Genomic DNA, 23,762 nt, shown 5'->3' with positions numbered 1-23,762 from the left:
AATTCTACTAATGAACACTATTCTCTCAAAAGCAAACTACTTTTGCTGCTTCCCAATCTTAAGAATATAGAATATTAAAAAATAAATCTCAAGCATGGCTTTTTGCTATATTTTAAAAGATAAATGTCTAAGGAAATGAGAATAAACAAGGTTTCAAAGTTAATGCTTAGTTTATTTAAAAGAAAATTTATAAACATTTTGTTCCAACTCTTGTATATGTAAGCCAGTACCTTTTCCCAAATTATCATTTTTATTAACCCAATTCTTTCGTAAAGCCTTTTTCTAGCCTCATTCAATGATAAAACTACCATTCCTTAAATTATAAAATCCAGACTTCATTATCAACTTAATTTGTTGCCCTCTTGTAGTCTCTACTGAGTTTTCGCTTTGTTTTTAATAACTTTGCTTTATCTTGCAGACCAGTTTCCTAACTCATCCCAGAATGGATCATGCAGACAAGTACAGTATCCTCTGACGGACCTGTCCCCTATGCTTACTAGTGGGGACTCTGATATATCCAGTCCATTATTGCAAAATACTGTCCACATTGACCTCAGTGCTCTAAATCCAGAACTGGTCCAGGCAGTCCAGCACGTAGTGATTGGGCCAAGTAGCCTGATTGTGCATTTCAATGAAGTCATAGGAAGAGGTAAGTATTTCCACTCAACTCTCTGTTAAATACAGTTTTCCAGTAAGCATTTTATCTTCTGCCTTTGCAGATTAGGAGCTTAGACAATGGTGAAAGCAGCTGACAAGGCAGTGATAACAAGTGCACTTGATTTCTGTTCTGCAGAAAGAGGGCCCTACAAATCATATCCATGGGGATTTGCCCCTGTGCAGGGAGCCAACTTGATAATCTCCTAAACATATGAAAAATAAATCACATTCTTTCCTCATCTTTTTCATAATGGCAACTATAGTTTCTTGGAAGGTGCATTTGTCTATGAAAATCATTAAGTTCCAATATTTTTACTCATATCTTCCTCTAGTCTTTCTTTACGCTGAGAACAGTGACTAAATCTATCAAGTTCTGGTTTATAGCAGTTTGTACACTGCTGGACAGCATCAAAAGATGGAATTTATAGCATTCCCCTGATCTGAAGCAACATATATCATCTCTACAATGCACTCCAATTTCTTTATACAAAGAGGATGAATATTTGTAATAAGCCAGCCGGAGCAGCAGTAACAGCTTGCATACACAGTGTTGGAGGAAATATTTAGCAGGAAAAGAAAGCAACCAGAAGCCAGGGAATGAACTACGTTCTTCTTCTTTTTTTTTTTTTTTTTTTTCTAAAAAGCTTTTGCCATTGATACTGAATGGCCTCTGATCTTTTTTATTCTATATGTGCTGCAAAAGGTAGCAGGCATCTGTCAGCGTGGTGCAACAGAAGCTGATGGGACAGTCTGCCTTCGATGAACACACAGCTTTCCCATTTTCCTGTGATAGCATCCACACATTCTTCTACAACAAATTCCAGATTTTAATGCTTAGCATGTTTCCTTTCCTGAATAGTAGTTGCACTGTTAACCTGTTTTACATCAGAGTAATATACAGTTCTATTTCTAGCCTATAAATCCCAGAAATTGAGCCAGTTTTAGGTAATGTGGCCTCCCCAATTATGTTCTAATTCTATACATTATAAAATTAGAATTTTTAATTTTCATCAGTAAAGGGGCTAAAATGTCAATTATTTCTCTTAGGAAGTAGTAACCATTAGTGATTCTGTAAATATTAAGTATTATTTCTATATTTTTCCCAGTAGAAAATGAACCCTCAAGAGCATAGGTTTTATTTTATTCATCTTTACATTAAAAGGGTAAGCTAATGCCTGACACATACTAGGAACTCAGGGAATCTTGGCTGGATGGATGAACTAATTAATGAGTGACTTACACAGCTACCAGACATTTGGCACCACTGGGGAAAATTACTGCCACTAGATGAAAGGCTACCATTGGAAAGTGATGTGGCTAAAGCCAGAGAGAACTAGATGAAATGATTCAGACTGAATTTGCTTCATTTGGGCAGTTGGCTTTCAGTTTCTGCCAACCTGGATTACGTATTAACCGGTGACTAATGGGGAAAATCCGTATTCTATAATGCTAATCTTATTTCTAATGGTGACATTTTTATTTCAGTTTAGTTTACTGGAATAGAGGGAGCTTCTTTTATTGTATTTCTTCGGGAGATAAAACTTTATTTTCACTTTTTAAAGATATTATTTGATCCTTAAAAATAATGAATTTCTTTTTTTAAGACTTATTTATTTAATTTAGAGAAAGAGCATGCAAGTGTGCACGGTGGGGAGGGTCAGAGAGAGAGAGAGAGAGAGAGAATCGTAAACAAATTCTGCGGTCAGCAAGAGCCCAATGCACGGCTTAGTCTCATGACCCTGAGATTATGACCTGAGCTGAAATCAGGAGTCAGGATGCATAACCAGTTTAGCCACCCAGCTGCCCCCGAAATAATAAATTTATTTTATAAGGCAGATGTTACTCTTGTGTTCAGTGTCCACTGTGGTTGAATATTTTGCTGTATTAGCCTTTAGTGACAGTTATATCACCTAAATTTTTTTACCATGTACTGAATAAGCATATTGTTTATATCTTAGGATAAAATACCTTACATCTTCATATTTTATAAACATACACAGTGGTACTAATAATCAAAAGTATAAGAAACAATGTATTTTCTTGCCATGTAGGAAAAAGAAGGAAATAAAAACCATAAAGGGCTTTTCAAGTGATAATTGCCTAATTAAAAGTAATGTAATACTGGGTGCCTGGGTGGCTCAATGGGTTAAGCCTCTGCCTTCCACTCAGGTCATGATCTCAGGGTCCTGGGATCGAGTCCTGCATCGGGCTCTCTACTCACCAAGGAGCCTGCTTCTCTCTCTCTCTCTGCCTGCCTCTAACCTACTTGTGAGGTCTCTCTGTCAAATAAATAAAAAAATCTTTTTTAAAAAAATAAAAAATAAATGTAATGTAACACTAACCAAATTCCCTTTCATGTAGGACATTTTGGGTGTGTATATCACGGGACTTTGTTGGACAATGATGACAAGAAAATTCACTGTGCTGTGAAATCCTTGAATCGTAAGTGATACTTAATTTAACAATGGAGTACACTTTCATGGTTTACTAACTATTAAGTAGTTCATAATAAAATATTGATTTATACTTTCCCTTGTGGAAAAATCAGCTACTGCTGGAATTAGGAGTCTAATCCTGAAAATTTGGTTCGTCTAAATTCTTATTGAAATATTTCCTCAGAAATTATTTCTCAGAGCCCTCATAAATAAGAGTTTGGTGAAATGATGTTCTTGGATGAACTGAGTGTCATTTAACTGTGTTTGGCTTAAAATATTTGTTTTGCAAGTGACATTTATGGAAACTATTGGAGCCATGTTGGCACATCCTGCAGTAATGACTCATTTTACCGAAAAGAATTACTATAATTATTTTTTTACCACAACTTTCATTAAAAAGACTTAAAAATGAAAAAAGACAAATAGGAGAAAAATATGTAGGCAGAAACTGAGAAATCGTAAATGTGGCAATATCTCATTAATCTGCCTTTTGGGGGGAATAAGGTATTCTACATATACAATATACATATTTTACCTCTTTTAATGCTAGAATTTTTTTAAATTTTAGATGTTATTGAGAAAATCTTCATTAAATGGAATGTATACTCTGTTTAAGAAACAGGGAATGCCTCCAGATATTAATGCATATTAAGATTATTGATGACCTGGAGCCATAATTGAGTCATAAATCTTGTACAATTCCATGTACTCATCCTACTAGAACTTTCCTGGCTCCACCTTTGCTGGCAGGTCTCACACATCAAGTCAGTGTTTGCTTTTTCTACTTATATTGCTAAATTTCTGCTTACAATTTGCAGTAGCCTGAAAAGTGTTAACCAGCTATAGTACAAATTTTTATCAGAATTAATAAGCTGTTGGTGCACAAATAAAAGGTTTTCTTCTAAAATATGTTATTGACAGAAGTTTTCCAACCTTTTTTACATAAGTCCCTATGCTGAACAGTGTTCTATATGGTTGATTTTGTTGGAAGTCTGACCACAACGTAATTAAAGGGACAGTTTATATGAAATCTAACTATAAACTGTAAAGGATTATCAGTAAATCTGCCTCACAAAATGGTACCAGTGCTCATTGTACTCAGAACAATTCTAACATCAGGAAATCCCTGTTTGTCCCTGGTGTGTGTTCATCTCTCTCCCATCCACATAATCTCTCTTCCAAATACCTGAGGACTTCCAGGTCTCAGAATGCATTGCTTTGTTAAAAAAAAAAATTATATATATATATATATATATATATATATATATATATATATATATATATAATCTCAATCATCACTGACACTTGTACTAGTCAGATTAATAAATTAAAGGTCATTAACCTTTCATCAATGCTGACTAGTGGATAAGGCCCTCAGGATCTCTATCTGGACATGATTAGAAAATGTTATACCAGAAAAGTCTATTTAGATACTGTATGACAATTGGTCTTCAAACCCCACTATTCCAGGTACCAGAAAACTATGGTCCAGTGACTGTTTCATAGATAATTGTCTGTGGCTGCTTTTGCACTACACTGGAAGAGTTGAGTATTTGCGACAGAGGCCATATGGCCCACAAAGCCCAAAAATATTTACTCTCTGGCTTTTTATAGAAGTTTGCGGACCCTTGCCCTAGACAGCCACAGCAGAAATGGACTGGCCTACTTCCCTCTTCTTTTTCTGTATGAGACAAATTAACTGCTAGAGTTTGGGGGTGACTTGAAGGCACATTACAGGGTGACATCTTTTACTCAAATGTATTATAAAAAAACACTCTGAGGATGGGGTGTCAGGACAAGATTCATCCATGTGGTTTTACTTTCTGTAACTCTTCCTATCTGAACTTGACGAATTATTTATTGGTCCATAATGAAGTTAATGTCTCCACTGCTGAATTTCTCAGGAATCACTGACATAGGCGAAGTTTCCCAATTTCTGACGGAGGGAATCATCATGAAAGACTTCAGTCATCCAAATGTGCTTTCACTCTTGGGAATCTGCCTTCGAAGTGAGGGGTCTCCACTGGTGGTCCTACCGTACATGAAACATGGAGATCTTCGAAATTTCATTAGAAATGAAACTCATGTAAGTATATTACCAAGCTTACTAACTGGTAAACTACCTGTCAGCCAGCCAGTCTTCCAAAATGTTCCTGTTTTGAACCTTTTTAAAAGCATTTAGTTAAAGAAACACATGTAAATTGTTTCTACCATTCAGATATATAGGGCCTGACTCAATCCAGTTGCACCTCAAGATCCCCTATCCTGGTGGAAAGATAGTGGTACCTAGAAGGGTTTCCCAGGGACAGTGATTCTTACCTGTCCTGCAAGCTGCCTTGATCTACCATCCCTCTGATAGGTATATTTAATCATTTTTTAGTCCCTACCATGTGCCAGAAACAGCAAAGCACAGAGGCAGAATGAGCTTCAACCCACATGGAGTTTTAACTCCAGAAGACAAAACAATGAAGAATTAATTACAAATGAGTCCCTTAGTATTCTTCAAACTTACCACCCACTGTCCTAACTCAGGACCTGTGCATTTGCTGTTCCATCTGCCTGGAACACTTTCTGCCACATAGCCACATATGCCACTTCTCATCAGCTTCAGCTTTTTGCCCTAATGTCATCTGTTTCATTTCTTAAATTCCTCATGTGAGTAAAATCATAGGGTACTTATCTTTCTCTGATTGACTTCTTTCACTTAGCATAATATATTCTAGTTCCATCCACATGGAGATCTGCATAAGGCAAATGGCAAATTTCATTCTTTTTAATGGCTGAGTAATATTCGTGTGTGTGTGTGTGTGTGTGTGTGTGTGTGTGTGTGTATTTAGGCTCTTTCCTTTATTTGGCTGTTGTTGATAATGCTGTTGTAAACATCAGATGCATGTACCCCTTCAAATCAGTATTTTTTGTACCTTAGATACATATACCCAGTAAATAATAAATAAATTTTGGATAAATACCTAGTATTGCAATCACTGGGTCATAGGATAGTTCTACTTTTAACTTTTTGAGGAACCTCCATACTGTTTCCCAGAGTGGCTGCACCAGTTTGCATTCCCACCCACAGTGTAAGTGGGTTCCTTTTTTCTCCGCATCCTCACTAACATCTGTTGTTTACAGTGTTGTTAATTTTACCTGTTCCAACAGGTGTAAGGAGGGATCTCATTGTAGCTTTGATTTGTATTTCCCTGATGATGAGTGATGTTGAGCATGTTTTCATATGCCTTTTAGCCATTTGTATGTCTTCTCTGCAAAAATGTCTGCTAATGTCTTCTGCCCATTTCTTAACTGGATTATTTATGTGGGGATGATGAGTTTGGTTAAGTTTTTATAGATTTTTGGATACCAGTTCTTAATCCAATATGTCACTTGCAAATATCTTCTACCATCCCATTGGTTGCCTCTTAGTTTTGTTGATTGTTTCCTTTGCTGTATAGTAGCTTTTTATCTTGATGAAGTCCGAATAGTTCATTTTTCTTTTGTTTCTGTTACTTCCTGAGACATATCAGTAAGAAGTTGCTGTGGCCAAAGTCAAAGAGCTCGCTGCCTATGTTCTCCTCTAGGATTTTGATGGTTTCCTATTTCACATTTAGGTGTTTTATCTTTGAGTTTATTTTTGTGTATAGTATAAGAAGGTGATTCAGGGGCACCTGGATGGTTCAGGTCATAATGGCAGGGGCCTGGGATTGCGCCCTGCATCTAGCTCCGTGCTCAGTGGGAAACCTGCTTCTCCCTCACCCACTCGCCCTGCTTGCGTTCCCTCTCTCACTGTGTCTCTCTGTTAAATAAATAAAATCTAAAAAAAAAAGAAAGAAAGTGGTCCGGTTTCATCCTTCTGCATGTGGCTGTCCGGTTTTCCTAACACCATTTGTTGAAGAGACTGTCTTTTTTCCATTGGGTATTCTTTTCTGCTTTGTCACAGATTGGTTGACCATACAGCTGTGGGTCCATTTCTGAGTTTTCTATTCGGTTCCATTGATCTATGTGTCTGTTTTTGTGCCAGTACCATGCTGTCTCAATCACTATAGCTTTGTAATAGAGCTTGAAGTCCGGAATCATGATGCCTCCAGCTTTGCTTTTCTTTTTCAAAATTGCTTTGGCTATTCGGGGTCTTTTATGGTTCCAAACAAATTTTAGGTTAACCTTGTATATCTCTAATGCTCTCACTTCTGGTCCCTTGCTGACTTTGGAGGGCTTGCTTTTCCCAGAACTAGCAAATTCCAAAAAATAGTAAACAACTTAACTTCCTTCTTTCAGAAGCAAACCAACCAATCCAGAGCCCATACCCCAATCACCTCCTTTAAAGAACTCTCACATTCTGAGACACTATCCACCTGTTCAGGGCCAGGTACCAGACAACTGCAGATAATCCCTACAACCCAGAACCTGCTGAAATTATTCAAACTACCCAGTCCTAAATCTGCTTACCCTCCCTCAGAAACCACAAAACAACCTCTTGCCTGTGTTTTCCCCTTGCTCCCTCTGCTTCCTAGACAAACCCTGGTGGTGCTTTCTTCTGTGGCCTTGCTTGGCATGGCTTGCCCCATTCCTTTGGGAATTGTGAGTAATTAGCTATCTTTTCAATGGCAGTGGTCTTCCATCTATTGGCCCCACCATACCAGAATAACTTTAAAGCACTTCATTTCCCCATCTGAAAAATGGAATCCATCCTACAGAAGTGTATAAGGATTAGCCAAAATTCACAAAAGCATCTAGCCTGGTGCTTTGCAAATAATAAATATCTAATAAACGATTGCTGCCCTCAACAAGGCACAAGTTACTGTTGAAACAAAATAATTTTTATAAACATTTCAGAATTCTGAGATCATAGCTAGATCATCAGATACTTGGCTAAATGTGTTTTCTATTCCCTTTGATTGCAGAACCCAACTGTAAAAGATCTTATTGGCTTTGGTCTTCAAGTAGCCAAAGGCATGAAATATCTTGCAAGCAAAAAGTTTGTCCACAGAGACTTGGCTGCAAGAAACTGTATGTAAGTATAAGAATCTCTGGCCCACGGTCCAAATTAAGTGACAAAGAGGAATCTGTTTCCCACTGTTGAAGACTAGTTAGGATGTTTTCAGTTCTTATGCAAAAGTCCTTTATATCCGTTATAGTTTTAAATCTGATATGTAAGCACTGGGGAGGTAGGCGGGGCTTTCAGGCTTTATCAAGTGGAGAATTTAAAAGGAGTTCTCCAGAGGGGGTCTTAAACAGCTGTTCTGTGCTTTTGCTTTTCTTTTCCCTTCCCACCAGTAGCCCCCAATGTTGTGGTTTCACACTGCATTAGTGTTTGGGAGGGAGAATTTGATCTTCAGCATTTTACAGTGAAAAGGAGAGGGCTGGTAACAAAAATACCAACATATTGCAACTTCCTAAGACTGGATTTGAAGTCAGCCTGCAGAAGCCATACCAAAAATGGTATTTGGGAATGAATATACAAAGAGCTTTATTTGTGTCTGGCTGCCTGGGCTGTATAACTCAACAATCAACAGTTTGTAATGGATTCAGTGCTTTCCTCACATAGCACTGATTCATGACTTATGGTATGTGTGAATGAGAGAGCTGTGCTATTAATTTCCTACCTTGGTTTTGGTCAATATAACTACATAAAAGCCAGCTTAAACAAAGGATACATAGCCTCAGATAGCGGAAATTGGTTTTTGTTGAGCCTTGCTGTTTTTGTTAGAGGATTTACTACGTATCCTATTTCTCTGTTACACAGTGGTGGGATATATGAGTTTTATGTAATAACCTAGCCCATCTGAGAAAGAAAAAGTAGAGTAAAAGTCCTCTGTCATATCTCCCCCGTAGAAGCTGAGTATTACTAGTAAAATAACAAGCAGAGATCTGCAATTGCTAGGGGGAGTCAGTTAGCATCCTTGATTTAGCAACAAGGAAAACTAGGAGGGGGAGGACCAACTTTACCACCATTAAAGCAAAAGGGATTTTCTTATACCACATCATTCATTGATCTCTTTCCTTGACCTGTTGAATTTGTAATAAAAATGGTGAGCATTTTCATTCAAGAATTCTGTTGTAATTTAGTGTTAATGACTCTGCAAAAGTTATGGATTTCAGATATGAAGCTATTGTTCTGACCTGTAGATATTCAGCATCACTGTAAATTATCCTGTTTCAGCCACCAGTAATAATTTTTGTTCTTTCCATAGGCTGGATGAAAAATTCACTGTCAAGGTTGCTGATTTTGGTCTTGCCAGAGACATGTATGATAAAGAATACTATAGTGTACACAACAAAACAGGTGCCAAGCTGCCCGTGAAGTGGATGGCTTTAGAAAGTCTGCAAACTCAGAAGTTTACCACCAAGTCAGATGTGGTAATGTACTGATCATCCCTGGCCTTCTCCTCTTTTACTATCATACCCAACATTCTTAGTAGTTTTATGGCTATTTTATTTTTTCACAAAAGGAAAACTTTTGTTTCAGTTTCTTCATAAGTATAAATCACCTTGATTGTCTAACCCATAGTCTGTTTTCATAAATTCGTTTATCAAAAAACATTTGTCTAGCAGCACACCATGCTAGGTCCTTAGGAAGCCCAGAGCTGAACCAGGCCTGAAGTCTGTACTCCAGGAACTTTGACTCGGCAGGGAAGAGAAGGCATGTCCGTCAATAACTGTCACACAAAGTAGACTTGGGGTTAGTGCAGCCACTCATCGCTCAAAAGCAGCTAAAATGCACCTCGAGAACTCTGAAAGCCATACCTGAGACAAGCCTAGCAGTGAGGGCATTATTCCTGCACCCAGCTAGAAATGTGCCCTTCTTGGTGCCTGGCTGGCTCAGGGTCAGGTGGTAAGTTCAGGCCTCATGTTGGGCGGGCAGTCTACTTTTAAAAAAAAGAGAGATCTAGAAACATGCCCTTTTTTATCTACAAAGATCATCCTCGCATAGAACAAGCTTCAAAAGGCATGCACTGAGACCTGAGGGTGGGAGAGATTCTGGTGGGCAGCCAGATTCCTTACTTCCCTTCCAGCTCATAGAGGAGGTGGTGCTTGGTATAGGCCTTAAAGGAGGACAAAATGGGCAGTGAAATGGTTACTAATCCAGGGGAGGCCAAGGGGCAGGAAAGTATATGCATTTTTAAAGTTCTAAGGAAACAGTAAGCAGTGGATGATTTGACAAAAATAGAAGGCACAGGGGGAAGTTCTAAGGATAAACTGGGAAAAATATATTCATACTAGATCATGGTTCTTGGAAAGCGAACTAGGGAGTCTGGAATTTCTTCTCTGGCCATGTGGAAACATTAAAGTGTAATCAGACAATACTGTAGTCTTTCTTTATTCTGTAAGGTGTTCTGAGAGGAGTAGATGCAGGCAGATGAAATTTCAGAAAGAACTTGAAATAATACAGAAAATGTAGAACAGAAAAGAGATGGAAGGGAAAGCATCTCAGAGGTAATAACAACAATACATAGCAAGAAATTGATAAAAGTCAAAAATTAGCAAAGTTATATGCTAATGCAATAACACGTATGTGAAGCAAAGGAGTAAAAGCTGGATGAGGGGGGAAAATACCAGTTGAGGCTTGAACTTACTGAGTCTGACTTGGGAGTGAGATATCCAAGCAGAAATGTCCATTAGGCATTTGGAAATGTGGCTCTGCAGCTTGGACAGCCTAATTAGTTATGTTATTCAACTCGGGCTGCCATAACAAAATACCACAGACTGGGTAGCTTAAACAATAGACATTTATTTCTCACAGTTCTGGAGGCTACAAGTGTGAGATCACAGTGCCAGCATGGTCGGGTTCTGGCAAAAGCCTGCTTCCTGGCTTGCACTGTGTCCTCATGCAGGAGAAAGAGTAAGAGTAAGCTTCCAGTATCTCCTCTCATGAGGGCACCAATGCCATCTGGAGGGTTCCACCTTCATCTAAATTAATTATCTCCCAGAGTCCCCACCTCGTAATACCATCACTCACTCTGAGAATTAGAGTTTCAATATATGAATGGGGGTAGAGGGTCCACAGTTAATTCCATAGCAGAGGTCACAGGTAGAACTAGACTTTTTAGCGGCCAAAAACAATTATTCAGGAGAACCTATGCATAGGAAATGAAGGAGAAAAGCAGAGAGGTAGGAGACCTAGAAGAGGCTGTCATGAGGGCCAGAGGAAGAGAAAGTTTCAGGAAGAAATGGGGTATTCTCATCAGGATCCAGTGCTGTTTAGTACACAAAAACAGCCTTGAAAACTGAGTGATTTGAATGATTTGGAGTTCTAGAGTGGGTTGAGGAGCCTAGGTGTTGAATGGGATAGAGAGTATTCTTACTCTATTTGCTCGTAGTAAGTCAAGAGGACTGTGATGTATAGAGGTAGAGAAATATGAATTTTCAGTCCTTGAAGATAAGAATTGAAAAGGGAAAAAATGTAAACTGGCAACATCAGCAAACAAGGTAGGCAAAAAATAATAATAATGGAGAGCATAGACTTCAGAAGAGAAAGGGCTGGCAGCTGTTAAGAGGTGACAGGGGACAGAGATCTGAGTGTGGCATTGGGAAGCAAGAAGTCATCTACCCTCCTCCCAGTGAGTCAGCAGGTTTCAAAGACACTGTGGTCTTCAAGTGAAAGCAGAGTTTCAGTTCCTGAGGAAGTGGGGAAGACATTAAAGACTAAGTTGAGTGACTGGGAGTTGTTTTTAATAAATGTGTTGCAGGACCTGGTGGAGGGATGGGACTTCGGAGTGGCTACGATTAATGAGAGAATGTAATAGTACATGCTAGAGTGTAACACCTGGGATTTTGATCCTGAAAGATTCTGAAAGAGATCAAAGAAATGAGTGCTAAAGAAGTAGGCTCAGAACATGTTAGTGATGGTGGCAGGTGAAGGTATAAGGTAGGGAGAATTAACCTGTCCTCAAAGAGTATACGTTCCATCCGGACTGTTTGTCTGCCATTAAGAACCAGACCGACCCTTACAACTCAATAAGACAAAATAACTCAAATTTTTTAAATAGACAAAAGATTTGAATAGACCTTTTATCAAAGAGATATATGAATAGCTAGCAATAAGCACATGGAAACATGTGCCCACACAAAGACTTGAACATGAATGTTCATAATATTAGTATTCATAATAAGAAAAAAAAAGGAGCAATCCTAATGTCCATCAGCTGGTGAATGGATAAGTAAAACATGTCATTTCCACACAATGGAATAATACCATTCAGCACTATAAGGGAACTAATGCCTGCTATAACATGGATAAACCTCAAAGCTATTAGGTCCAGCAAAAGAAGACAGACTCAAAAGATTGTATATTGAATGATTCAATTTATATGAAATTTCTAGAAAGAGGCAAATCTAGACAGACAAAAAATATAGATCAAGGGTTGCCTGGGTCTGAGGGCAAGAGCAAAGATTGACTAAAAACACGCATGGGGAACTTTCTGGGATACTGGAATTCATCTAAAAACTGAATCGTGGGGCTGTCTTGGTGACTCAGTCTGGTAAGCAGCCAACTCTTGATTTTTGGCTCAGGTAATGATCTCAGGGTCATGAGATCCAGCCTGGCCTCAGACTCCATGCTCAGTGGGGAACCTGCTTGAAGTTCTTTCTCTCTCTCTCTCTCTCTAAAATAAATAAATCTTTTAGGGTGCCTGGGTGGTTCTGTCAGTTAAGCAGCTGCCTTCAGCTCAGGTCATGATCCCAGGGTCCTGGGATCAAGTCTCGCATCGGGCTCCCTGCTCAGCGGGAAGCCTGCTTCTCTCTCTGCCTGCTGCTACCCCTGCTTGTTCTCTATGTCTCCATCAAATAAATAAATAAAATCTTTTTAAAAATATTTTTTAAAAACTGAATTGTGACAATTGCCACACAAATAAGTACACTACACATCATTGACCCACACTAAAAAATGGCAAGTTTTATAATACATAAATAACATCTCAGCAAAACTTTTAAGACAAAACAAAAAAAAGAATCTGATGAAATCTTAAATGTTTAAGGTAAGAGTTGCGATTCTGAGCTTTTAGACAAGCCCACACACACATTACTACCTCCACACACGTACACACAACACAGAGGCCAGCACTTCTCAGACAGCAACTGTCACTCTGATACCTGACTGGAAATTTATGGAGGCTTCTATAGATACAAAGTGCTATGTCTCTTTCCCTCTCATTGAAAGATGTTGTATTCTACTACATAAAGGGGGAACAAGAGTAATCCACGTGCAGTGCTGCTTTGGCAAATGGTTATTGACTGCATGGACAAATTTGTATTAGCTTTAATTTCCAAGATAGCACAATCTTTTGAATGTTGACATGGAACATTTTCAAAAGCATGTGATAAGCTTGAACGTAGAGAGCTTCCTATAAGCAAAAACTTGCCTGCTTATGGAAAGGTCCACTTTCTCACAAATGTCCAAATGGAGTTCAGCTAAAATCTGAAATTCTCTTGAAGCCCATTCAAACCAGGTAGAAGTGTCCCTCCGCAGTTTCTCATACCCATTCTTGTACAGAGTGCAGCCATCAGCGTCAGTATTGACTCCTCGGTTGTTCAATCAGCAAGCTCTTTCACCCCATGTCAGCACTTAACAGTGTCAAACTCTTCCTTCCCAAAATGTTCTCCTCCTCTGGTTTCTGGGACACTGTACCATCTGGTTTCCCTTTTGCTTCTGGGTTATGTTTTCTTCAGATTTGATGGTTTCTCTTCTTTCTCTCACATCCTACATGCAACTGTCACTCGGGAATTTCCTTGGGTGGAGAGAGGTCTTTATGTATCAACCTCCCTCAACATTTCAACCATTCTATAATTGCCTTTGAATCTCTCTTCCTGGATTTTTTTCATCAGCATCACAAAGTTACCCTGTTCAAAGTCCAGTTCTTTCCTGCCAACTATCAGTTCTTCACTTCTTTATTTCTATTAATGGCATCCTCATTATGCAATATACCAACTCTACTTTTTAATGTATGGTCCATCAAGTTCTGAAGAATGCCTACAGTTGTGTGAACATCACCACCACAGCCAAGATATAGAACTGTTCTATCAGTGCCCTTTGTAGTCAACCCCTAGCCTATCCCTAGGGCCTAGAAAGCACTGGTCTGTTTCGTGTCTCTACAGTTTTACCTTTCCTAGGTGTCCTATAAATGGAGTCATATAGTAGATAGCCTTTGAATCTGTCTCCTTTCACTTAGCATAATGCATGTGAGTTATCCATGTTGTATCAGTAGTATCAGTGTGTCTAGATGTTCTCCCTTTTTTTTAAATTGTGTCAAATAACACAGAAGAGGAAATTGACCATCTCAACTATTTTTAAGTGTATGGTGCTGTAGTGTTAACTAGATACATGTTGTTGTACAACCGATCTGTACAACTTCTTCATCTTGCAAAACTGAAACTCTGTACCCATTGAATAACTCCCCTTTCCCCCCTCCTGACAGCCTATGTGTTTCTAAGAGCTTGACTACTTTAGATACCTCATACAAGTGGAGTCATGTGGTAATTGTTCTTTTTGAGACTGGTTTATTTCATTTAGCATAATGTTCTCAAGATCCACTGACAGGATTTTTTTTAAGCTAAAGAATATTAGATTATATGTATATACCACATATTCTTTATTCATCTGTTGATAGGCATTAGGGTTGCCTCCATCTCTGGGCTATGGTGAATAATGTAGCTATGAACATGTGTGTGAAAATATCTCAAGATGCTGATTTCATTTCCTTTGAATATGTACCCAGAAGATTGCTGGATCATATGGTAGTGTTTTTTTCAGTCATTTCTATTTTTTAATTTTTTGAGGAATCTCCATACCGTTTTTCACAACAGAGTAAGTCATTCCTTTTTACTTCTGAGTGGTATTCCATTGTACAGATATTCCACATTTTGTTTATCCCTTCACCAGTTTGAAGGACATTTGCGTTCTTTCCAGTTTAAAGCAGTTCTTATACATAGTTACTATTGCTAAACATTTGCTTAAAGGATTTGTGTGTGAAGGTTTATTTCTTTCGGGTAAAGTAGGATTACCGGGTTGTAAGATAAGTGTGTATTTAACTTTATAAGAAACTGTCTACTGTTTGCCACAGTACCTATATCATTTTATATTCCTAACAGTAATATGTAAGAGTTGTAGTTGTTCAGCATCCTCACCTGCACTTGGCATTGTCAGTTTGGGAGTTTTAGCCATTCTAGTAGGCTGTAGTGGTGTCTCATTTTCTTTTCAATTCATATTTCCCAAATGACTAATAACATTACGCATCTTTTCTTGTGCTAATTTACCATCCTTCTGTCTCCTTTAGTGAAGTGTGTGCTCAAGTCCTTTCCCCATTTTTTTTAAGTATTTGATTTTTTCCCCAGTTTCTTTATTATCGAGTTGTTAAGAGTTCCTTATATATTTTGGATTACAGGCACATGTTATCAGATACATGTTTTTGCAAATATATTTTTCTAGTCTGTGCCTTGCCTTTTCATTTTTTTTACTGGTATCTTTCAAAGAGCAGAAGTTTTAAATTTTATTGAAAATGTTATCAGTTTATCAGTTGATAAAATTTTATGAATTTATCCATTTTTTAATCAGTTGTGGGTTTTTTACAAAATGTGTTCTATCTCAGTTTACCCAATCTTTATTCCTCAAAGCTGGCTGTCTCCATTCCTTGCACACTCAGCTATGTCACTTTCTATCACTTTTTATGACTTTGTTTCTCATGTCTAATAACTTCTTCCATCTTCACCTTTGATAAAGTTAAGCAGAGATTCTTCAGACAAGCCCACTGCTAGTGCTCAGATATTCAGAAGGGCTGGTCCATCCACACAGTAAACATGAATGGCAGAGCTCTCCTGTCTAGAAACTAAAACTGACTTCTTTCCATCATTCCTAATGCACAGTGCACTTACCTCTCCCTCTCTTTCTTCCTCCCCTTCTCCCTTTCCCCTTCTTTGTTTCTCCTTCTTTCTCTCCCTTCCTCACCCCCAGCCTCTCTCTCTCTTCTAGGTCAGCTTCATTCTCTTCCTTCACTACCTTGTCAGTCCCAAGCTATTGTAGGCAGTACTGTGCTTTCCCTGCAAGCTGCCTCTCTCTTTCACCACTCCTATCCCCTGACTCTTCCAACCCTCCTCTGATTCCCAGACAGTGCCCAATCCTGTAATTCCTCAGGAATTTACCCAGCTCTGCCCCCGTTTTTGTGAATTTGCCACTAGACCCACCTACATCCTAGGCTATAGGTTAGGAGACCTAATCACAGACAAGTAATCAGCCTCTCAAAACTTTGGTTTCCTCATCCTTAAAGCATCTACAAAACCAAATACATTACAGGGTTGTTGTAAGGATTAAATAAAATAATCTTTTCTTAAAGGACATGACGGCTGTTCCTGGCTTATATACCCTAATTTGGTAGTTTAGTTTCATTGGACTCCATGTTGCCAAGATGCAGTAGCACCCCTCACCTATTCTTGTTCAGAACACTCCCTCCAGCAATCTTCTAATGTGAATGGGCTTCTCCTATTTGTCTAAAGTGTAGTATTTACAGGTAGGTCAGGGAGCTCAACTGCACGCCTCATCCATTTCATCTTAACCCACTTTCAGCATTCAGAAACCCCCACAACAGGGTCCGTTTCAACCTTATCCATCCCTGGTGTACCTCCCCTCCACACATCAAGCAGAGTGACCTATTGTTCTCTCACCACTGGGCCCATTCGCTCCATCCAGAACACTCTTCCTGTCCTCACATTCTATGTACTTGGAAAACAAATGCTCCCCATTCTTCCAAATCTGCTTTATTGTTGCCTTTTTTCTGAAGCCTTTCTCAGGACCCCACTATTATCTCCGACTTTTCACAGCATTTGTACCTCTTTTCTATTATTGCTCTGTGTTAGGTATTCTGTCTTACTGTTCTATATGACAGTTGGTTATATGTGACAGTGATTTAACCCTGTTAAATCAACCTTAGGCCCATCTAGTAACTTGGACAGTAACCTACCTGTGCACCAACTATCAGTAGATACCTGTTAAACTGATTTAAATTTTAATGCAAATTCTGGAACTTAAAGGTTAACACAGTGAAGTTGTCAGAAGTGACTCATAAAGATTTTCAGTCTTTGGAAACTCAGATTTTGAGAGACTTCAGGGGACAGCAAAGTTATCTAGTTCCCACCTGGGAAAGAGTATTTTCTCTATTTAAATCAAGGTAGTCAGTGGCCTTAAAGAGTTCTTGCACTTGGGCAAACAAAATCACCATTAATGGAGATTTGTATCAGCAACTACAATATCTACCTAGTTTCTTTCAGACTGTGGTATTGTTCAGATAGACATGCTTTATTCTCCTGGCTGAATGCTAGAAGCTGCACTTGCCTTTCAATGTTCGATTTTCCTGATCTGCCTATCTGGTCTGTGTTCTCCTTTCCCTCCAAACCTCCTTTATCTCAGGGCCTCATTTCAACCCCCATATGGTTCTTAGTCTGTGAGTGACCTAGACATGTTGCTAAGGAAGAGCTGATTTCCAGGGTCTTTGGCCAGGGGTGACCGACACATGCCGAAGTACTCTCTTTGTGTCATCTCACCTTGGCACATGTCCAGGAGGAGATAATATGCATGACCTAGTGTATTCTGAGTAGCTCTAAATCAAGAAATTGCATACTTAGTGTAGTTTAGTAGACCAAGTAAGACCCAAGAATTAGGAACTCTTAAATGTTTATATCGGTATGAATTCACATTTATTGGGGGAATTTCTAACACGTCACGTAACCTCTCTGTCTCCCTACAATATTCCTACCAAGTACTAATACAGCTGTTTTATATCAATCTTGTATTTTAACATTTTTAAATTACATTTATTTTATTGAAATGAGTTTTATAGAGAACCTTCTTGCCTAGCAATTTTATCACTTCTGATTTTTAATATGGATTTCTACTTACACTGACTTAGAGTTTGCCTTTTAACATCAACAGTTAGATGTGGTTACATCTCTTTTTTGTTTCTTGGGTTTTTTGTTTATGGTCACATTTCTTAAAAGAGTATTCACATTCATTCAGAAGCTTAACAAATTTAAATCTTGGAAAGCTTTCTTCATCTTCTTCTTTTATGAGTAATGTAAATTTGTAGTGAAACTGTTGGAAAGGAGAAGGATAGAAACATGGTAATGCTTTGACCCTTTAAGAACCTAGAAACTGTACTGTACTAACTACAGATGAAATCTTAGTCATCATGTGGACTTCAGATATTCTTTTTAAAAACTTTGCATTTATTTATAATCTAAACCTTATCTAATTCTGGTGTAATCATAAAATGTACAGCTTACTAATTGCCTTTAAGGAAATTTTTGCACCAACAACCAATAGTATTGAATATACTAAGGTAAATTTAGTAAGTTATCAAGGCAAGTTTAGTAAGTTATCAAGACTTACTAATCTAATATACTAAGGCAAATTTAGTAAGTTATCAAGACTTACTAATCACCTTTCACGTTCATACGGTCACAGTCCTCACCTGGATTCTCCCTTCCATTGTTTGACTAGTGGTCCTTTGGCGTGCTCCTCTGGGAACTGATGACAAGAGGAGCACCACCTTATCCTGATGTCAATACCTTTGACATAACAGTTTACTTGTTGCAAGGCAGAAGGCTCCTACAACCCGAGTACTGCCCAGATCCCTTGTAAGTAGGAATTTCGAAAGAATCTTCTGTCATTCCTATGTTCTTGACTTTTACCAAAACGCTTGCCTTTACAATGTCTCTCATAGCATTTCTTCCTTTTTGAAATAGATATGAAGTGATGCTCAAGTGCTGGCATCCTAAAGCTGAGCTGCGCCCATCTTTTTCTGAACTGGTCTCCAGGATATCAGCAATATTCTCTACTTTCATTGGGGAGCACTACGTCCATGTGAACGCTACCTATGTGAATGTCAAATGTGTTGCTCCATACCCTTCCCTGTTGTCATCACAAGATATCATTGATGGCGAGGGGGACACATGACAGATGGATACCTCACAAGCCCCCTTCTGAGAAGCATCACAGAACTTGCCAAACAATAGTCTACACTTTGTTCAATTTTTTTTTTCACTGCCTGGCCATTGAAAGGGCACCAGATATTTTTGCTTTTGCCAAGATTGCACTATTATAGGACTTTATATTGCTATTTAAAATGACTGGACTCTAGCAAATTTCTCAGCTGACAGAGCATCAGAGCCAGAAGCTTTGTACCATGGGCCAGTGACCAACAGAAACCCCACAGCTGTGATGATGCTCCTGTGCTTTCAGGCCAAAACCTGAATTCCAGGTCGAAATTTTAAAAAATCAGGATCCTACATGATTCCATATGAGGAACAGAGGCAATGAATTTTGAGGACTTCTTGGTCACAGAAAATTCAGAAGAAATGGTGAAGTCCAGGACAGATGTGGCCTCAGTACCAAGCCATTCATTTGCGATTTAAGTATTTCAAAGAACTTTCATGACTTGTATGGTAACTAGTATTTTTTATTACTGATGTTGTCATTTGCCCATTAGGCAAACATTCCCTTTTAAATTTTTGTATCACATTCCTTTTAATGGAGAAATATCCAAAGACAACACAGTGAACATTTCAAAATGGCAGGATATGAAAGGTGTCTATAAATTAATAGGGACATTTATGTATTGTATATAGATGACATTAAGAAGGTTCTCATAAAATAGCTTAGTCACAATGAAAAACTTAGTTGTCATTTAGAAATCAACTGAGAATGATACTGTTCTGATGATTGTGGACATTTAGATCGTTTGTCTATTTTTTTTTTTTTATGACGACTCTGAAAAGAAAACAAGTGATTTGCAATAGGTGTTTTTAAAGGTAACTCAGCATGTTGTTAAAGCAGAATACATCTAACTAAAAGGTTCATTGTTTCCTATCATGGCTCATGTAGGGCAGAGAAAGGGTCAATGAACTGGAAATATTAGCCTCTTTCTCAGGTGGCAGCTCCCCACCTCACAAACAACTGGAGATAATAAAACTTTCGGGGAGTCCAGTTTTTCATTAGGACATGCTTTGTGTGAAGCAAAACATATTTTATGGGGAAATAAAAGCAACTGAAAGTTCTGGCCATTTCACCTGGATGAACAGTTATTCTGGGCAGGACTTTTGTAATGTTTTGTTCTGTGGGATTTTGTGCTTACTACTGTATAGTGCATGTGGCACAGGATACTCTGTTTTTGTCAATGTAGACTTTTAAAGTATTATATTTTTATAAAAATTTTTATTTTTAATGATATAAGAAAACATTTGTTAGGTCACAAATATACTGCACTGTGAACATTTCAGAAAAGGTATGTCAGGCTTGGATTACTAAAAGCATAGTTCTCAATGGCTGTAAATAGTGATAAGGAAATGTGCTGATTGCCAGTACACCCCACCCTCATTACATCACCAGGACTTGAAGCCAAGGGTTAAAGCAGCAGGCTCTAAAGAGGGTGTGTTACACTGAAGCCCAATAGTAGAGCTGGGCTGATGTTGCAAGAGAGCGATTACAACCCATACTCCTTGACAGAGGTGGATTTTACCAGAAGACACAAGGAATTGTACGGTTGAGATATATCCAATTTAAATATTGTTTCAGAAGAGTAAAGTGTGATACTGATGCACAAATATTGCAAATGGTGGGTAACAAAAAACTCTGCAGAAACAAATACCTCTACTAATATCCAGAGAGTGATGCATCAAAAACAGAAAGAGCTTGTGGAAACAACCCATCAACAAGACGACACACCTGTACATATGCTTGAGAAAGATGCAATGTGAAAATCATGTTTGCTATTTATAAACATGTCCTTAGGTTAATGCATCTGGACAGATTGTGAGAGTAAGTGGTTCTTCTAAGCATTAGATACTTGTCACTGCCTTTACCTGCAGTCGAGCTGAATGGTACTTTGTATGTTAATAGTTGTTGTTTTGATAAATCATACAATTAAAATAATGTATCATCTTGTTACTGAGAGTTGGTTATTGCTAGTCATGCTTGATTATCTATTCCATTTACATAATGACAGAGGAAGTCTAAGATTGATTTCATCTGGTGGCATCAAGATCATCTATATATGAGAACCTTAGTAAATTCCTGGGCAGCTAAAGGAATCTGCATCCTTGAATCTCAGGAAGATCTGTCTTTCTAAGAATGGTCTGCCGCAAGTTGCCAAATCACCCACATTTCTCTGTCTTTCAACAAGTGCTTGAGCACTCCTATTAGTGTGATGCTCTTCAGCAAGCTACAGCCTTGGACCAGAGGTATAACAATGAAGCGAAAAAGCCATAGCTGGGGGCGCCTGGGTGGCTCAGTGGGTTAAAGCCTCTGCTTTCAGCTCAGGTCGTGGTCCCGGGGTCCTGGGATCGTCCCGGGGTCCTGGGATCGTCCTGGGGTCCTGGGATCGAGCCCTGCATCGGGCTCTCTGCTCAGCAGGGAGCCTGCTTCCTCTTCTCTCTCTGCCTGCCTCTCTGCCTACTTGTGATGTCTGTCAAATAAATAAATAAAATTAAAAAAAAAAAAAAGATTCTCCTTTAAAAAAAAAAAAAAAAAAACCCGTAGCCGGCTCAGAGATATCTAGTTGGGTGTTGAAGGAAAGAGGCCTTCTTAGCCCCTTAAAACTACTCTTTTATTTACATAGGTTGACAACATTCAGGAGCCCCCAGCTACTAGAGAACATACCTCCAGGTTATCTCTGTGAGTATTCTTGGAATGGTAAGGGAATTCAGATATGATACTTCGGTCATCTAAAAATCATGTGGCACTTTGGAGCAATCTGATTTCACAAAAGACCCAAAATTAAACTGGTGCCTGCAACATACATGGGGGCTGATCCTTTATGAGAGAATTCACTCCTTGTACACAGCCAAACTCCCTCCCAGCCAAAAAATGCACTTCTATAAGAAATTTAGTCAGACTCCATGCTCCTGAAGGATAAGAACTTCTTGTCTTTGTATTCCTAGTATCTGGCACTTAGTAGATTCTGAAATAAGTGCTGAACTGAAGCCAGATTTTCCTGTCCTTGATCACTTTAAACCACCACAGATGCTGTTATTACTGATGTAGCATGATATTGGTGAACAGTGCCTGGGGAGGGTAGGACCTTTCTAGGGAGAAGGATAAAAGGATCTTCCTTTACCAAATTTTGCTTGATGCTCTGATTATTATTATTTTTTTTTTTTTTTTTTTTTTTTTTTTTTAATAGGCTCCATGCCCAGTGTGGAGCCTAACACAGGGCTTGAATTCACGACCCTGGGATCAAGAGTAAGACACCCAACTGACTGAGCCACCCTGATACTCTGAATTTTTTTTTTTTTTTAAGATTTATTTATTGGACAGAAAGAGACCACGAGTAGACAGAGAGGCAAGCGGGGGTGGGGGGAGCGGGCTCCCTGCTGAGCAGAGAGCCCGATGCACGGCTTGATCTCAGGATGCTGAGATCATGACCTGAGCTGAAGGCAGAGGCTTAACCCACTGAGCCATCCAGGTGCCCCACTCTGAATTTTTAATTACAGGATTTTTCACTCCACCATGTAGGCATCAATTATATTTTTGTTCTTTTTGACCTACATAGCAGATTACATCCTTAAAGAAACACAGAGAAGGAACATACAACCTGTAAAACACATCAAATGTTCACAAACGTCTTACATTATTAACCTACCCAATTTGGTTCAAAAAACAAGTTAGCATTATATGAAAGAAATTGATTAGTATTTCACTTAATTCAACTAATATTTATTGAGCAGCTACAAATGTCAAACACATGTACAAGGTAATGGAGATCTAAGAATTCCCACTCCCAAGGAATTTAATGGAGACAAAATTACACAACTGGTACATATGTTAACTATCCATTTCTCAGATCTGTAAACTATTTTGAAGAGCCATCACAGCTTGTAAGTGAAAGTTTGTGTCTTTGGACCTCCTTCATCCATTTCTCCCAATCTTATCTCCCACCTGCGACTACCATGAATCTGTTCTTCAAATCTATGAGCATAGGGGGGGTTTTTTGTTGTTGTTCTTTTGTTTCTGTGAGTTTTGGGGCTTTTTGTTTGTTTGTTTGTTTGTTTTAGAGATTCCACATATAAATAAGATAATATGGTATTTATTCTCTGTCTGACTTCACTTAGCATGATACCCTCAAGGTCCACCCATGTTGTGGCAAATGGCAAGATTTGCTTTTTTTGTAGTTGAGTAATAGTCCATTATATATCTATACCAGATTTTCTTTATCCATTCATCTATGAATGGGCACTAAAGTGGTTTCCATATCTTGGCTTTTGTGTGTGATACTGCAATGAACATGTATATATCTTTTTTGAGTTATTAGAGGCTCTTTTCCCTTTTGGATAGATATCCAGAAGTCAAGTTACTGAATCAAAAGGTAGTTCTATTTTTAATTTTTTGAAGAACCTCCATACCGTTTTCCAATTTACATTTCCAACAACAACACACAAGGGTTTCCTTTTCTCCATATCCTTATCAACACTTGTTTTTTGTCTTTTTGAGAGCAGCCGTTCTAATGCGTAAGGTGATATCTCATTATGGTTTTGATTTTTGTTTCTCTGATTATTAGTGATGTTGAGCATCGTTTCATGTGTCTTGTTAGCCATCTATCTATCTTTGGGAAAATGTCTTTTCAGATCCTCTGCCGTTTTTTAATTTTTTGGGGTGGGGGGGCTATTGAATGGTTGAATTCTTTATATATTTTGGATATTAAC

At 38.5% G+C, this 23,762-nt stretch overlaps 1 protein-coding gene across 1 annotated transcript in view; it reads left to right on the top strand.

Moving 5' to 3' along the window:
- MET (MET proto-oncogene, receptor tyrosine kinase) overlaps nucleotides 1–21,009 on the top strand; it is a 111,829-nt gene extending 90,820 nt beyond the window's left edge. The window contains exons 15-21 of the mRNA XM_059396524.1: nucleotides 419–649; nucleotides 3,019–3,099; nucleotides 4,997–5,178; nucleotides 7,985–8,094; nucleotides 9,275–9,440; nucleotides 18,565–18,701; nucleotides 18,810–21,009. Of these exons, the coding sequence (XP_059252507.1) occupies nucleotides 419–649; nucleotides 3,019–3,099; nucleotides 4,997–5,178; nucleotides 7,985–8,094; nucleotides 9,275–9,440; nucleotides 18,565–18,701; nucleotides 18,810–19,020 (1,118 nt within the window). The 3' untranslated portion in view covers nucleotides 19,021–21,009. The remainder of the gene's footprint in view (nucleotides 1–418; nucleotides 650–3,018; nucleotides 3,100–4,996; nucleotides 5,179–7,984; nucleotides 8,095–9,274; nucleotides 9,441–18,564; nucleotides 18,702–18,809) is intronic.
- Nucleotides 21,010–23,762: the final 2,753 nt, after the last annotated feature.

Source organism: Mustela nigripes, chromosome 4, assembly GCF_022355385.1.
Source record: "Mustela nigripes isolate SB6536 chromosome 4, MUSNIG.SB6536, whole genome shotgun sequence".
Taxonomy (NCBI): Eukaryota; Metazoa; Chordata; class Mammalia; order Carnivora; family Mustelidae; genus Mustela; species Mustela nigripes.
The sequence above is the reverse complement of the archived record's forward strand: the minus strand, read 5'-3'. Positions and strand labels throughout refer to the sequence as shown.